Source organism: Cupressus sempervirens, chromosome 5 (genome assembly GCF_028749045.1).
Source record: "Cupressus sempervirens isolate cs-2001-9-10 chromosome 5, ASM2874904v1, whole genome shotgun sequence".
Classification (NCBI taxonomy): domain Eukaryota; kingdom Viridiplantae; phylum Streptophyta; class Pinopsida; order Cupressales; family Cupressaceae; genus Cupressus; species Cupressus sempervirens.
In genome coordinates this window covers 607,246,069-607,264,794 of record NC_143122.1, presented here as the reverse complement: position 1 = coordinate 607,264,794, position 18,726 = coordinate 607,246,069, and the positions used below count along the sequence as shown (strand labels likewise).

Here is an 18,726-nt window from a genome sequence, read left to right as displayed (position 1 = left end):
TAAATAACTACCATGCCTTCTACTTTTTTTGAAGCCAATTGGTTACGCTTCATTGACTAGATAAAGGAGTATGTTTTTCAGTTCCATTTAGTTGAAGAACTTGAAACCTTTTGATATTGGTGTGAATATCAACATGACTTGAAAACAATTTTTTTAAAAGAATGGTAAAAACTCAAGTTTACGAATGTGGAAAAAAAGAGCTTGTGATAGAATCTTCATTGCAAGAGGTTAGAGGAACAAATTATTTTGCACATTGAGGTACCACCATGTGCGAGCATCTTCCTTGTATTGATATTGAAGAGCACAAACATATGTGACACTCTAAGATGAACATGCCAACTCTTTGCTGACATTAATCTATTATGATCTTCCCCAAAAACTCAAGTGACCGATTTTGGTTCTGGATCAAGTACATGGGTTCGACAATTTTATTTTCTTTGGGTTTTTACACACACACACACACACACACTAAGTCACAGGATCGGCGAACACACACACACACAGTCACAGGATTCGGCGAACTTCATGCATGAAGTTCAAAATTTCCCAAATTTCAGCATAATCTAAAAAATTCGTTTAAATTCGTCCTCTAATTCGTATGGAACCATTGACTAGCTTTTCATTTTAATCGTTCCATAGTTTCTAAAAAAAAGTGTAGCTAGGGTAGTCCATCGATAGAAAAGTATTCACAGCAAATGATCCAGTCTCGTGGTGACAACACTTTAGATGCATGAGACTAATTAAGCGAGAACTCCACATGGTAAATAGGCTTCTCATTGGGGTAGAAAAGCATAGATCGTTGTCTGGCACAAGATTCACGGGCTTAAAGACCGCGTAATAAATTGATGGATCTCTTGTCGTCGTAGCTAAAATAGGGGTAGACGTTGGCCATGAAAGGAGAGCCATGGTCTTGGAGGAATTGGAGAATAGAGCCCATGCTATCCTTCACCAATAGCTAGCTTTTTTGAGACTGTCGAGCTCTGTTTTGATAACGATAAATTGCTGTTGCTTATTGCTACTCTCGTGTTCAACAGGCATTTAAATTTTTGTTTAATGTTTAATTTATAATTTATAATTTTGTTTTGTTTTTATTTTTAATGTGTCTTATAATTTTTAAACTTTTTTTAGTAATATGAAAGAAAAATTATTATTTTTCAAGTACATTAATATTTTATTAAAATATTGATATTTTATTATAGTTATTTATTGTTTATGTGTAATCTTAAATGTAGTAAATCAAATTATTATTATTATTTTTAAATTTTTTTAAAAAAAAAAAAAAAAAAAAATTTATTAGACCTGCAGGAATCGGGTGCAGCACGGCCCCCCTATAAATTGCAGTGCGTCGGGTAAACTTTTTAACGTGACCGGTAGCGCTGGCGTGACACACCCATCGGTACCACAAGGATGGGGGAGATTAGAACCCGTGACCAACCCCCTGCAACAAGGAAGATTTAGCCAACCAAGCTAGGACCCCCGCCCCTAAATTTTATTTTTTAAAATAAAAATAAAATATCAATATATTTCGCATTTATGTTATAAAATGATAAAGTTAAATTACTATATTTTGTTCGATAAGTTTAATGTTTTTAAAATTATAAACCACTTTTATTTGTATTTATTTTCAAAATGTGATATTCTTTTATAAAGATTTCAAATCTATGTTGTAATGTTAAACTATCTTGATAATTTATTGGACATACTTAAATTATTTAAAATACTAAAAAAAATCTAAAAAGCGAATTTTTTGACCTTGTTGAACTTCATCTGAATTTCATAGTCGTTGAACTCGAACTCGAACTCAAACCTTGTGACTTAGTGTGTGTATATATATATATATATATATATATATATATACATATACATATACATACATATTGATATGTTAGAAATTTATATGTACATATATATGTTCAAACATCAATGTTAAAATACCTCATATATCATATTCATTACTTGCAAAATGAAAATACATAAATCTCAAAACGTATGTACACAATGAAAATTCAAATTTGACACTTAATATCATATTTTCTTCATCAATAGCATCATACAAGGTCTTGGGTACCTCATATTTTGCTTCTAAATATGTTAAGGCTTAATATAACAATTTGCTTGGTATATTCATCTTGAGATTTGATGAGAATTTGAAAAACAATGCATATTTTATTCTATATGCATGCACATATTGTGGTATATTTTCTTGGATACTGCCCTTAGGTACTCTCTGGATACCCAGTACCGCCCTTAGGTACTTTCTTGATACCCAAGTTTGTTGTGGGTTCTTCACAGAAGGCACCACAAATAACGGAGGAAGAATCCAAGAAGAATGAGAATCAGAACCAGAACCATTCTAGAACCAGGAATCAAGCCTAAACAATAGGACCTGTTAACCTAGCTAGAAACCTTAGGTGCGATGCAATAATTTGCAAGAAACTGCATTTTTATAGAAAATCATCAAAACATTTTATCAAACAGGGAAAGGTGTGATTTTGTGATTTTTTAAAACAAAAACCCGTTGTTTTGAGGAAAACTGATAAAAGCTGACAATTAAAAATAAATAAAAATTATCCAAACACAGAAAACCCACGACAAAGAATGCCATGATTTTTGGAAAAAAAATTGAGCAAGACTCTTTTACATTAGTAAAATCATGATTTTTGGGAGAAATCAGGAAAAAATCCTAGGAGTTCAGAAAAACCAGTAACCTTTGGTCACAAGAATAGAGAACCCTTCCAGATCTAAATAATTTCTTTTTGCTGGGGAAAAAATGGTATAAAAATCTGTAGAAACTACAATTTTTGTTTAAAGAAATCACCAAAAATTGAAAAATCAAGCAAAAAGACCTTTTAGAAATTTCCTCACAAAATGTTTAGGAATAAGCATGAGTTTTATTCTATGATAAACTTGCCAAAAAATCCCTAAATTTTTGTTTTTTAAATTTTGTCTGGAAAACTGCTAAAACTTCCCTCAAAACTTATAACTAACTAAACCACAAGTTTTATTGAAGAAGTCGCCAAAAACAACCTATGCTGTGATACCATGAAATGATCATCGATTGATATTCAATATTAAACAAAGGAGAGGAATACTTCTTAGATAGGCAATTACAAGATCTTTCTGTAAGGGAAACAATCGAGAACTAAAGATAGCATGGAAAGTCACTAAACTAAGTAAATTATTTAAAGAGCAGAAAGTAACTGAAAACTAAAAGTTGACTGACTGAAAAGGAAAGTCACTTACATAGCCGATATACAAGCTATCACAATATTACTTTAATAAACTGAGCACTCCAGCGTGCACGCACCTAGCAAAAGAGATAATGGAACTCCAAAACTTTCAATGATTTGCTGCTTTGTCCAAGTATCCGTCTACAAAGAGCTCTAGGAAGCATCTAGATTATTTGGCCAACCATAATAATTGGAGATTTTTTTTTTAATTAATAATATTGACTGATCTTATTTTATTATTTTTCATTTTATTTGATAAAGAAATTAATTAATTAAAGTCATCCTTGAGAATTAAGATGAATTTCAGACAAATTAATTAATTAATTAAATTGTCACCTTATAAATATTTGGGGACATTATAAGGAGCCAATGGGATTGGACAGGGTCTTGGGTGAATTTGGGTTGGACCCAAACCAATCCACATTTTGGGATGTTTACTAAGAAAACATAGGAACACAGTTAATTTGTTTAGTAGTTGAGTTGCGAGTGAATGCAATTCTGTGGTCTTAAATATTGATTTATTTTGTAGGTTTATGTTGTGTCATGCCCTGCCAGACAAAGTCAGATTGCAGCATCTATAAAGGCAGATCGCAGACAAGTTTAGATAATAAACTTAGGCTGTAAAATAGATTGAATGATAAAGCCAAATCAGGGTAAAAAGGAAAGCAATTAAATAAAGAGACTGACCAGAATTAACAGAATTAAAATTCCCAGAAAAAGGGCTGATGAGATTAATCAGTGGTGACTATAGTATGTAAAAAGGCAGTGCTCCTTTATGATTCAGCGTGGTTCCTTGCAAAGAGAGCAAGGAAGAGGTGTTACCCCTCCTATGAAGAGATATAAAAAGAGAAACAGGTTTATGTTGGAGGAGGTCAAGAAGGAAGAATACTCGAGATTATATAAATTAGAGAAGAAATTAAAGAATCACCGCTTTAAGAAAAAGTAATTCAGATCCCCAGTTTAGAGCTGCAATTTAGAAAATAAATTCAGAACAGCAGGAAATAAATTAATTAACCAATCAAGCAACAATCTATAATTCAATTCATCAATTCAATGCAGAACTCCAGAAATATACTCAGAAGTACATATAATTTCACAAATTCATTCAAGAATTTTCCTAAGAGATTCAAATGTTATTCATGGTATTGGTTGTCAGTCCATCAAAAAATATGATTCAGCTATAGTCGAGCAAATAGACCATTTCATCAATTTTGAATTCTAGTTAGTACTTGCATACTAGATGGGGTCTAGGCCCACATGTGGGTGAAGGTTTGGAAGGGTGGGTCTTTTTGTACCCTTTGGCAAGCTAGGGATAGGGTCTTTTAGCTGAGCAGATTAACAAGGCATTCACGGGGAATTCCAAATTCATGAAATAATCAACTTGGGCATTGTGCTATGATGTATTTTCTTTTTTTATCTGTAAAAGGCCAAAGCCAAGATTGATTATTATATGTTGTGATTAATTATCATTATTTTTTATTAAGCTTGAGTAGACTCGAACCCAAGACCTCTCAGATTAGAGGCTCACAATTTACCGTTGTGTTGTAGGCTCTTGCCTATTATGCTATGATGTTTTGATTTTAATGTATTTATAAAAATTGCAATCCTTGATAAAACTATCATATATTTTGAATTCTGTGATGTATTAACATATTTATGTAGATTGCAATCCTCGATCAAACTTAGAACTGTTGTATATTGAGTGAAGAGTGCTTGAAATTCCGTGCTCTTCTACACATTGTTTTCTAAATCTTGTAGGTGGTTCTTGTACATCTTGTTGATGTTGTCATCTATGCTCTCTCCTACCATTTGTACGAATTCTCTACCCAACCTAAAACATCAGATCTCCATCCTTGTTGACCTTGTCCCTAAATCTTAGAATAATCTTGTTTATAACTAAGTACTATACAATTTTATGTTGTAGTTATTTTATATTTTTTGTTTTGATATGTGAATTGAAGTTTGTCTAGTTTTTGTACATTTGCTGCTTTAAGATTAGACCCATGTTTGTTTGTGTGTTTCTGATTGAAATGGAACTTTTTGTTTGAGATCAACTAAGATATTGTATGGTTGAGTGCTGCTACCATTACCTGTGCCAAATAGGGACTAGATCTCTTATATTCTGTTTTGACGGGGCTTGGGTTTTGTAATATCCCTGACACAAGAAAGCACCCAATTGTGATACATTTTCTTCTTTGAAAATGTTTTATGCATTATTGTGCAAAAGTGGAACTCTGTTACTGAGATCAGCAAAGCTCTAGTATTGAGTCTTGATCTAAGGGTTGGTATAGCCCTATTATTGAGATTTCTTGTCAATGATTGACTGCTTTGTTGGAGATGGACCAGGATCTATACCAAATTGTTTTGAATTGCCTAATGATTTTATTTTTTATTGTTAGTTGAGAGTAGACAATAGAAACGGGTTTGTTGGAACTTTATATTAGTCATTTATTGCAAGGTTAAATGTCAACGAATGTCTATCTTTGGTTTAGTAGATATTATATAGAATCTTTTTGCATTTTTAAAAATCTAGGTTGCCAATTATCATTCTTTTCACAAAACATTAACCACACTGCTATTACAAGATGTCAATTAAGCTATATGAGGCGTGTCACAGTCTGATATTTATCTTATAGCTACCATGAGACATTGGTGGTGTTATGAGAGACATGGACATGGAGTAGTATGCCATTTTCATAAAATGTTGGAGATGGGTACTTAGAAATAGAAAATGCTAAAAAAAAAATTCTGTATAAAAATTAAATCTATTTAAAAAAAACATATTTTGAAAATACAACTTTAAATAATTTAAAATTCTAAAATGCTTAATGAGTAATAAATCCTATATCCAAAACCACTTTGGAGCTACTATCATAAGATTGAGTCATGCACAATATTTTGGTAGTGTTGGGTCCCAAAACCGCAGATTGGAATCTTACGAGCCTTCCCTGCTTGACGCTAGGATACCCAACCGGTTAAGGCCAACTTGACAGGATCGATCAATTCGATCTAGATCCTCTGCGCTTTTGGTTCTGCAAAACCAAGGCTTGTACACCTGATCCTAGACAACAAACTTGAATCCAAGACGTTTATAGCAAATAAATTCAATGCAAAGGCAATTTCCTGATATGGCAAGATTTTAAGGAAATTGCTGGATTGATAACTATGAGTATTAAGCTTTGAATTATGATTACTTTAAGTTTGGGAATGCTGAAATAAGATTAAAAACAAATTACTAAAAGAAATAAATATCAAACCCTTAAAAGAAAAAGATTAGAATATTGCCAGCAAAAAGATTGAGAAGTATGAGCGAGTTAATGATCAGTGCTGAAATTTAAAAGGGCAATAGAGTCAAAACTATATGTTTTCACATACAACTTTGTGATATTACGTATATTGTATCTATAAACAATTCAATAATCACGATGCATCAAATTGTTTTTGCTTTTATGCGTATTTAAACCAGTCTATGATGTTTTAACCCTTATATAGACAAAATAGATACAAATAAAGAAAACAATAATATTTCACGATATTTGTATTTATCCAATCTAAATAGCAGCGAATAATTTGATCTACTTATCCTGATAATAAATTGTAAATATACAAAAAATAAAAAATGATCATAAAGGACAAACTATATAATATTTAACTCAAAGAACAAATAAAAATCTCACTGATTTTATTGCAGAAAAAATTCATGCTGAAGACACCCAAATGTAGATGCTCCACTCAACACAATTTCATATCACACAATATTGAAATATTCGCCCAATAATTTCGCTATCCAAGAGCTCACATCAATTTCAATATTTTCCACAAAAGAAGTTTTGATAATATATGTGTTTCAGGAATGCAGATAATTTTTAAAAATATATAAATGAGTGTCTTGTTTGATTTTCTCATCATATATTGATAAACAACCTAAGGGTGTCGGTTGCTTTGTCCATGCAGTGCAACCCTTCATAAAAAAGTAACTAATGTTTATATAATTTTAATCAAAACCAAATACAACCGCTAGTTTAATCATTCTTGCCTTATATATCTTCATTGGCAGATGCTTATATCCTTTGTGGCCGCCGAGCTTTGTACATAACTCCTGCCTTTTCTCGCATATGCATCAATATTTTGACACCCGCAAATCCGTCCATATCTCTGCATTTCGGTGGCTCAAAGAATATCCAAGTCGACACTTCAACCTGCAATACAGAACACGATTAGTTTTTGTATTATTGAAACCATCATTTCAAACGCCGAAATATGATTTGCAGATCCCTTTGCCAATCTCTGTCTAAAAACTGACATGAATCCTTTGCTCGAAAACACACGTGCTTGCCCTAAAATGCCGTCTTCCCTTGTAAACTCCTTCCAGATCGTTATCATCCTCTCTTCAAACTACACTCGAAAACTTCCGGCCATAATGTTCTCCCAGTTTTCTGACGTTTCCTCTGTATTATTTCTCTTGTATTTGCTAAACTCCAACAAGAGTTTATTGCATATCTTCAGAGTATCAATATTACGCAATACATTTCATCGCTATGTTATAGTTGCTGTCTGTACAGGTTTTGAATTTGCTATCTTTAAACTCTGCCTTCTTGTGTAATTGTATTTCCTTCTTCCTTAATACCATCTTGCTGTTAGATAAGATTGCATTCAAAGGCCTCCCCTTCAAAAGCTCCCATTACAGGCTTTGATCGCAACCGGAGGTATCATCAGGTTCTACTCCAAATCATTACCCTTCATATCATATGGATATAACTGCTCCTCCTTTTTAAAGCCTTCCAGACAGAGAGTTATGCCAAGAAATAACCCCTTTCAATCTGAATTATGTCCAATACAGTGTGACATACCATATTTACTGCTCAGAAATGGAAACTCAATGTATAACCAAGTGCAGAACATTAAATGAATTGCTCCAATTGGTGTCCATAATGCCATTGAATGGAAAACCCTTCTTTACTTGGGCAGTTCAGAAATGATAATTAAAATTCATACACTTCCTGATATAATCCAGAAATAACTCATAGGTCATATACATGACTGAATCTGCCCAGTGTGACCGTAATCTGCAGATTCAAAAATAATTAAGCACATGGTTATGAAAACTTGCTACCTTCATGACAATATATTTCCGCTTGTGCACACTTGCTCTTATGCTTTGTATTAATCCATTTCCTCAGCTAGCCAAATGATATGTTGGCTTTTCATGGTTGCTATTTGAATTTCATTTCATGGCTTCTGCCACTGTATTTTCACCAGCAAAAGATCTGAACCCACAACATAATCTCATAAATGGAGGCACAAAATTATTGGTCTCCATCAGTAGCATGCCTATTGTACCATTCTTCTTTTCCTACGAAAACATCCTTGAAGACAAAGGCAAAGATCAAGGCAAATAGCTCTTATTGTTCATAACTATAAGAGAGAGACTACAGTGGGCAAATAAATGTAATGCTTAATAAAATACTTATCTAGTTATTATGCAGTAACTGCACATCAACATCCTTGATGCAAGTTGCTCCAATGGAAGTCCTGTCATTGAAAATCGATGTTCAAAGGAAAAATGTTGTTCCAGACTATATTCACGAAGCAATAGACCTTCCATATGCATCAAATCAGAAATGCCTCCACATAAACATTTTCCAAACGATTTGAGTACATCATTTGTGCTCCATCTGTCATTACAAAGGTAACCTTTATTTGTGAAGTAAACAAACACACTCTCAGATTGTTTGAGAGACATCTCCCCTTTGAATGTAACTCTTCATGATAATATATTGAGCAAATATCATTTCTTATATATGTTAAAGCAAATATCTTAACTAATGCGAGTTAAGATATTAACAAGGGACATGTCTCTATGGGAGACATGTGTCTTTATATCATATACATATTCATTGAAAAAATAACTTGAAACACACAGAAATCAATTAGTGCTATTACAAGTTACAACAGAGATATATCATACCATCTCAAGTAGAAAGCATTACTTTATGCATTTAGGAAACATAAACTATAATTAAAATTTTCTAAATCTAAATCTGACCAAACTTTACCATCACTTTTGTACATTAATCAAGTCGGAAATTAATGATGACTTTACAGAAAAACAACCATCTTCCTGATGCAAAAGTAATCCTCTAAAACTAATTTATATATTTGTATTTGAACTGTAGTTGTTGTAACAGAAAAGAGTCTACAGCTTTTGGTCATACAAATTCAGTTGTGGCATTTGTATTCATCTGCTTCTCTTGTTTGAATTTGAAACATAATTAGGTTCCAGATTATCTGAATCACTATTCTATGCAAGCTAGGTAGATGATCGTTTGCATAGTCTCCATTTCAAGAAAGGCTCAACTTTATTCTATTTATTTAATGCTTCATGAGTTCTAAAGTTGACTCCTTTTGGATGTAATGTGCAGGAAAATGTGGTCTTTGTGACATGTGAAGATGAAGAAAAAATTGTTGAGCTTCGCAAACTTACCAGGAAACCAGTCAAGTAATCCCTGAAAGCTTTTCCTGTAGTTTGTAATACCAGATGATCAATGTGCATGTTTGCTTTGGCATGGCTTTTTAAGTCAAGACAATCTGATGAGTTGTCCTTTGTATAATGTCTCAGGTTGGAGGCCTCAGCCGAGGCTGTGAATGTATTGGCATCATCTTCTGCCGACAGGCAGAAAGAGGTAGTATCAGTGGGTGACAAATTCACCGAACTTCATTCTTTGAAATCACCAAAAACATATACATTTTTTAAAAATCAGGTTTGTGGATTTAAGTTGTCAACTGTCAAACTTATTTCAATGAATTTCCAACATAAATTGTCGGACATGGTTTTATTTAATCATTGTTCAAAAACCCTCCATATTTTTCCATTTACCTGTTGATAATCTTCCTGTTATTTCTGCCTCCATATGTTATTTCTCTTATTCATTTTCTGTACCTTCCAAATTCTTAATATTTCTATGCATATAAGCAAGGCTGCAGATTCATGCTTTTTTTTGAGGTACTAAAGAGTCCTGTTATTAAATTGTGCATTTGAAAATCTTCGTGTCTAACAGTATGTATAAATTTTGATACAGGCAGTTGCAAGTCCTGGAGGCGTCATGCTAGATCTCTCTAAAGCTGATACTGACAGAGCTGGTGCAAAGGCTGCTTCTTGTGGGAAGCTAGCAGCATTAGCCGACCTCAGCAGGAAAGGTATAATAGACCGTTGCAACTCTTTCTTCTGTTATAGTATATTTCAATATGATTAGTACCTATATATTTTTTCAATAATTTCAACCTAATTTTTGACAGTTTCTGACACATCTGGAAATATTCTCTTTTCCCTGGCAGTATATAGTGACCAGGGCATTCCTGCATCATTCTGTGTGCCGGAAGGGAGAGTTATACCTTTTGGGGCCATGGAGTCTTCCCTCGAAGCTAGTAAATCTTTGGAAAAGTTTCAATTGATACTTGAAAAGGTTGAGAATGCAAAAGTAGAAGGGGGCGAGTTGGATCACTTATGCTCTGAATTGCAAACTTTAGTTGCAGCTCAAAAGCCACCTAAGTCTATCATAGAAAACATTGCTAAATGTTTCTCATTGAATGCAAGGCTTATTGTTAGATCAAGTGCTAATGTTGAGGATTTGGCTGGTATGTCTGGAGCTGGTCTTTATGATTCTATACCAAATGTAAGGGCTTCGAACCCAGAGGTGTTTGCAAATGCAGTTGCACGTGTCTGGGCATCATTGTACACCCGGAGGGCTGTTCTTAGTCGAAGAATTGCTGGTGTCCCACAAAGACAAGCATCTATGGCTGTCTTGGTCCAGGAAATGCTCTCTCCTCAACTTTCCTTTGTATTGCACTCAGTCAGTCCTATTGATCGAGATGATAAAGTAGTGCAAGCAGAAATTGCTGCAGGATTAGGTGAAACACTTGCATCTGGTACTAGAGGAACACCTTGGCGTTTAGCTGGCAATAAATTTGATGGAAAGGTAAAAACATTAGCCTTTGCAAATTTCAGTGAGGAACTTGTAGTAATAGCTGGTGGTCCAGCTGATGGCAAAGTTATGGGATTAACTGTAGACTACACTAAAAAGCCTCTTTCAGTGGACCCAATTTTTCGCCATCAATTTGGACAGCGGTTGGCCACAACAGGATTCTTTCTAGAGCAGAAATTTGGTTGTCCTCAGGATGTAGAAGGATGCTTAGTAGGTAATGATATCTATATTGTTCAGACACGGCCCCAACCCTGAGGAATTGCATGCCCTTATATGGTTTCTTGTTTTGACAATAATTGGAACAGGATATTGCATTATTTCCATGCCAATATTTGCACTATATATTTTGTTGAGTTTGACGATGCAGAGATGTTCGCAACATGAGAGAATGGTAGAGAAGAAAGTTTCATGTGTGATTCAATAATGAATATGGTAGGGATAAAGTCCATGAAACCTCTTTAAAGGGTTTTATTCTGTACTATTCAAAGATATTCTATAATAATGGGAAAAAGCTTCTTTACCTTATTATAAATCTTCAATTTTTGTGTGGAAGAGAAATAACACTTCAGATTGAAGCCTGGAATTTATATTTGGTATTTGGGATATATATTCTTGTAGAATTGTTGTCAGAAAGAATGGATGCTTCAAATGAAGAAAAGTATGTGTTTGTACTAAATGACAAGAGACCCATTTGATATACCCCTTCTGCAAAACCAGAATGCCATTTTTCGTTCATTTTACTCAAAGGTATACCTTGTGAAATTGATTTCTTATATCAATCTCTTTGCTTATGTTTCTCCAAGAAACTGTAATCCTGTTGAAATCTCTGTAGCATTTACTATTTTCCTGTGTGTTACGAGCACCTTCATACTGAGTATCTTACCAGATTCATTGTAAGGTGCTTCAAGGGAGGAATCTGAGTATTTTAAAGAGGCAATCTAAAAGCTTGTATTATCTTCGAACTGTTGCTCAAAATTATTGTTAGCAGAATCTCCAAGAAACTTAAGGAGTCATCTTTTATGAAGCCACTTCATATTTTCTTTGTAAACTTCAATTTAGAGCCGTGCTACTTTACACGTCTTTGGTTTTTAAATTTTTAACAGAATCTGAAACAAGCTGGCACTGATACTCAAGGCTTGGTGGATCATCTTGTGTGAAGCTAATGTATATTTTCCTATTCAACTTTGAATTTAAGCTATTACTTGAATTTTTAAACGATAACTGATGGATTGAATGAGTAATTACAAAGGAGACGAAGGCTCCTTAAATAAGGGAATACAAAGGTGATGTTTAGAAAAAAACAAACGTTAGCTGATAGCAGAGCACTGAAATAGAAATATACCGAACTAAGTGGCTAGATTCATTGAGTGTCTAGATACACATGGAGATACATTAAGTGACTTAAATGACTATTATGAGGTAGAAAATACAATATTATTCTAATACCCTCGTTTAATGGTTGAATTGTTAACTAATTACCCCACAGAAAGCTTGATAGAATGTGTAGGTCATTTGGCCATGAATACATAAAAGTTAACTTTCTGAACACTCAGACATGAGCCTTCTACTGAGATCCCCTGCCGTATTCTAGAACTTTTGGATATGACCGGGTTTATCACAATCCTTCTATCATAATGTTGGGTAACAAAACTATTCCTCCCTTTATCCAGAGATGCCAAGACTTCGCTTCAAAAAAACTACTAACTTTGAAAATCAATGATTTTGCCAAAAAAGGTCAAAAGTGACAACCCCCACGAACACTAGTATACACCCAATACATTTGCAAGAAAAACATTGGCCCTTGAACCACTAACTACAATTCAAATCACATTGCAAGACACCACGATTTAAAAAAACAAATGGTCAAAACAAATATATTGTTGACGAGAAAAACTCACAATTTTGTGAAGAAATCGTACGAAACCTTCATTTTGGGAGAAAAAAAGAAATCTGCAGTGCTACGATAAGGAAAACGACGTCTTTTTTTTTAGGGAAATTTGAGTAATTTTTGTTTTAAACCAAATGTCATAATTTTTGTGAAAAAATTCGAGCCAAACCTAGAAAAGATGTATAAGCCTACATGATTTATTTTCAACAAAAAAATTGGAAAAACCCGTATTTTTATGGACAAAAAATATATGAACTGTCATCCATAAGTTTATGGAAAAAAATCAGCAACTCTAGTCCATGTTCTATTGTGGTAATAAATCTCCAAACATTACATCCATGATTTTTTTGGGAAAAAACCAGTAAACCCTCTATCCATGAGCAAACATGGAAAATTAAACCTCAAAAAATAAACATAATTCTAATGCCAAAAACCTCAAGCTCAATAGAAAAACCTTTGAAATTTTTAGAGATTTGCAATTTATAAAATGTCTATTTTTGAAACTACAGATTAAACAATTAGGAAAAAATTGTAAACTTCTTGAGGATTCTACACCATTTATCATAAAAAATTGTTAAAAAGTAAGAGAATTTAATTTCAAAGATGAAATTACAAAAACTAACCTATGAGCTCTGATACCACGAAATACCAATTGATTGGTTGAATGAGTAATTGCGAAGACAATAAAGGCTCCTTCATTAAGGAATACAAAGATGCCATTAATAAAATAATCTTTGACTGGTCTATATTTCCACTTGATCAGATATTCCTTATACTCTTTACTTCATGTACTCCTTCCATCTCTGTTGTTCAATATCTCCTCTATCATGTCCAACTCCTTAAGATACTACTGCTTCATATTTGAATCATCATTTGAACTTCCTTCAATTTCATGATACTAATGCAAATCTACAATGTTGAATATAGGTGAATATCCATGTCCTCTAGTAACTCCACTTCATAAGCATTCCCAAAATCAAATCTCTTTAAGATCTTACAAGGTCCAAACTTTCTTATCTTCAATTTGTTAAAGTCCCAATCGAAACTCTTCCTTTCTTCAAATGTATTGTAATGTCTTCTCCTGATGAGAATTCCTTGTCTTCTAGTCCTATCAATCTTCTCCTTATATTTCTGATTCACACTTTCCAAATGATGCTTGACTTCCTCATGCAATTTACAAATTCCTCTATTTCAACACTCATTTTACCCTTATGCTTAAGATCCCTTAGGATTGATGGTAATTGCTTCAAAAGGTGTGTTCTTGATACTTCTATTTATTGAACTGTTATATGCAAACTCTACTTGTGCTAAAACCAAACCTTAAGTTCAAGCATATCTCCAACCAAACTTCTTAGCGAATTCCTTAAACTCATGTTTGCAACTTTTGTTTGTCCATTACGGTTTACATCTCCCAAGAAAGCAACTGAGTTAGCTAGATCTCACAATTTCCTCAAATTCATTCTCAACATTGTTACTCGGCAATCACTAAGTTCTGACATTTGGTCATCACTTAAAACTTCTGGCTTGACATCAACTATCTTGCTCAGTCGATACTAATGCTTGGTCAACACTAGATTTGCTTGGCACTTACCATGGCTCAGTTGACACTAGCATCACTTGACATTCCTTAAGTTTTTACTCTATTGTTCAACTTAGCTTTACTTTCTTGATATAAACAATCACTTTGTCTTATCAAATTCTAACTAATCAAATGTCCATTGTAACTTCTTTTCCATAACTCAACCTTTCCTCTAGGTGCTATTGTTATGAGCAATTTCTCAAATCCTCTTCATCAATCAAATAGATATGACATTTAGATTAGGTAGCAATATGTCTTATCAGTAGATTTGACATCAATGACAAAATAACAATTGTTTTAATTGTGAGCTTCCAACAATCTCCCTCTTTGGCATTGATGACAACATCTCAATATCTAACCCTTAATGTATTACCATACAATCCAAAAGATTTCACTATCATGAGTGATCAATATCCTTAGTTTTATTCTGATTCTCTTTACTGATTTTCTCCCTCTGAGGTAATGGATCTCCCTCATTTGTATATCTCCCTCTCTTGTTCTCTACATATCTCTCTCTCTCTTTTGTATATCTCTTCCTCTGTGTATATCTCTCCCTCTTTGACAACAATGTCAAAGACACATAGCTTTATTAGCTTCAAAGACTCCATACATCTAAATTATGTAGATATTTGCAGGTCTAATTGATTTTTGTCATCTGTCTATGATTGATTTGTTATGATGTACTTGACTTTCTACCTTAGGCATTTCCCAAATTAGAACTATTTTTGCATCAATGTGTAAGATATTTTGGTTAGCACATTTGATGCAATACACTGTTTGTCCTTAAGTTTCTTTGTTTAGGGGAATCACTCCTAATTCACCTCTAAGACATTCATGAACATCTTTAGGTAATGCTTTAGTAAATATGTCAACAATTTGTTCTTTGGTGTGCACATATTCTAACTTCACTTTTTTGTCTTGAACTAGTTCCCTCAAGTAGTAATATTTGATAGCAATGTGCTTTGTCTTAGTGTGCATAATTGGATTCTTTGAAATGTTAATAGCACTTGTGTTATCATATTAACTACTACATTTGCAATTTCTTCTTTCACATATTTTAGTAATTGGTTTATCCACATAATGTTTGAATAGTTCACTGCAGCTACCATATACTTGGCCTCAGCTATTGATTGGGAAATACAATTTTGTTTCTTGCTTGTCCATGACACAAATATCTTTCCTAGAAAGAATGCACCTCCACTAGTGCTTTTTTTTGTCATCAATATTTCCTTATCAATCAGAGTCAGTGAATACCTCTAGTTCAAATCTATCACTTTTCTTGTAATACAATCCAGAGTCTTTTATACCTTTCAGATATCTCATTATCCTTTTTGCTACCATCATGTGGTTCTCCTTAGGATTTTCTGAAAATCTAGCAACTATCCCAACTAATAATGCAATATCAGGTCTACTATGAACAACATATTGCAATTTTCCAATCATGGATATGTATAATGTCTGGTTTACATCAACAGATTCATCATTCTTAGATGGCTTATGTCTTGTAGACATAGGTGTGCTCACTAGTCTTGAATCTTCTATTCCAAAAGTCTTTAGTATCTCCTTAATGTATTTGGATTGAGTAATGAAAATGACAAATTTTATTTGACATAATTGTAATCCAACAAAGAATTTGATTTCACCAGACATAGACATTTCAAATTCCTTCTTCATTTCATCAGCAAATGATTTGCACAATGCTTCTCTTCCTCAAATATATTGTGTAATAAATCTTGCTAGTTTGATCAGCTAGATTGAACTTCAACTAGCAGTAATTTTGTCAAACAGTTGTCATACAAATGAAGACAGTAAGCAAAGTTACTACTGGGTCATACCACTGCAATGTTCTCCTTATACTTCATTACAACATTGGATCCATTAATAAAAAAATTTAACAAATAGTTGGTAGGCACCGACTGCTGTAAGTTAAAGGCAATACTACAGTACATATTTAACTAGTGTTTCACAACATATAATGGCTGCTCAATAATGGATTTCTATCATTTTGAAAGTTCACTTTTACTATTGCAAATGAATACAATGATTGCAACACAAACAAAGGAATACTATCAAACATTACATATATACTAGCCAAGGAACAACTACACGTTAGGAGATTGCAAATACATATGTGTCTACTATATGACGTGATTATGTTCAGACTGCTCACTCACTGAATGCTACCGATAGTTGGGGAGGTGTTGGCCTGAAAGTTTTTGTGAAGGACCCTTGCTATCCCTTTGGACTTTCCTACTGCTACCACCAGTTCATATAAGACTTTCTTGTTACTTCCTACTACCTATCACCTCTTCTCTAAGGGAGTTTCGTATTGTGCAACTATTATGGGACGTGAGTATGATGCCACTACTATTCCCAGTCTCCATATCAACCTCTACTATGAATATTGCTAGGGAAGACCCGATTGTGATAGAATAACCCGTGAGAATGAATAACTACGTTCACACCAAGTTTAACTTGTTTCATCTATAAGTTGATCATGCTCCTATCTGCCAAACTCATGTCTACTATTGCTATGACCTATACTTTATTATCACAACTGCTCTCTTCAATAACCAACTTTCTTCTTCTTGTTTAGTAACTCCACATCTTACTTCGAATGTAGAATGTATCTATCTGATCACTTAATCTAGAATGAAGTGTGAGTGGTTGGGTTTGCATCCAGTCTCACTCTTTTCTCAAGGAATTTCATCCTCAAGGAAAAGCCAAGTCACAATAAAGCAACCTTTTTGGGATTTTGAATAACATAATATCTCATGGTAACAATCCCAATGCAAATGCTTTCTTTTATAACTTCAAAATAAGGAGAGGCTCGAACAACTTAGCAATATGGGATAAAAGACTATTTCATCTTTTAGTCACTTACATAATTTTATAACTTAATAACATTTAAAAGTTTTAATTAATCACTTAATTCACTTGAACTTTAACATCTCTTGAAATACTGGTCTGATTGCTGTGCCGTTTGAAATAGGAATCTCTCCTCATAATTCCTCATGTGACCAAATACACTCTCTAAAAATAGAAAGAGCCCATCTCTATTACCCCTAACTTACTATACATAGTAAGTATGGAAAATGAAGTCCAAATGACATCGAATGAAGGCCAAATCCATAAGTCACTAAATATTGGAGATGAATCAATCCTCAGAAGACCCTCTAACCATCCTCATTAGCCTACGAGGATCCAATATTAGGCTTATCCCTAAAATTTTGATGCTAGCAACTAATGGGGACATTACATAATGTCATCCAAATATTTCAAAAAGCAGTGCTTCATTGTTCTTACCATTCTTCAAATATATATTATTGTTATCATTTGTCCTTTCAAAATCAATCTTCACCAAATAATTATGTAGTCTTTCATACCATGCTCTTGGGGCTTGTTTCAATCCATAAAGGGCTTTGTTTAGTTTACAAACCATATTCTTCTTGTCTGGATCGACAAATCCTTCAAGTTGTTCATTGTGCACTTCTTCCTCAAGTATATCATTAAAAAATGCAGATTTGACATCCATTTGATATACCTTGAAATTCTTGTAGGCTGATTATGCAAGTAGGATTCTAACTCCTTCAAGTCTTTCCATAGGAGAAAAAGTTTCTCCATAATCAACTCCTTCTTGAGCCTATCCTTTGCATACTAGTCTTGCTTTGTTTCTTGTTACTTCACCATTTTCATTGAATTTGTTTATAAGAACCCAGTTTGTTCCAATTTTTTTTTAATCTTTAGGTCTTGGCACTAGCGTCCAAGTATTGTTCTTCTCAATTTGTTCAATTTTCTAGTTCATTGCCTGAATCTAATCTTTATTGTCTAAAGCATCTTTTATTGATTTGGGCACAAATTCACAAAGTAAGTATGTACCATCTTTGAATCTTTTCCTTGTCATAACACTTGATTCAACATTACCAATGATTTGTTCAAGTTTGTGATGTCTTCTTACAAACTTTTCTAGTACAGGTGGTTTCCTTCTCTATTCTTCTATAGGTTCATCTTGGAAAATAGTCTCAAGCTCATATGCTCTTTGTTATT

General features: G+C 33.5%; 1 protein-coding gene across 3 annotated transcripts in view; it reads left to right on the top strand.

Moving 5' to 3' along the window:
- The window catches only part of PWD (chloroplastidic phosphoglucan, water dikinase (ATGWD3)), a 133,005-nt gene extending 121,261 nt beyond the window's left edge, over window positions 1-11,744 (top strand). For 2 of the 3 annotated variants that reach the window (XM_089832032.1, XM_089832034.1), the window contains exons 16-19: window positions 9,653-9,729; window positions 9,850-9,991; window positions 10,310-10,427; window positions 10,566-11,744. In XM_089832032.1, coding sequence (XP_089688158.1) covers window positions 9,653-9,729; window positions 9,850-9,991; window positions 10,310-10,427; window positions 10,566-11,467 — 1,239 coding nt within the window. In that variant the 3' untranslated portion in view covers window positions 11,468-11,744. The remainder of the gene's footprint in view (window positions 1-9,652; window positions 9,730-9,849; window positions 9,992-10,309; window positions 10,428-10,565) is intronic. The other variant, XM_089832033.1, reaches the window with a different exon arrangement.
- Window positions 11,745-18,726: the final 6,982 nt, after the last annotated feature.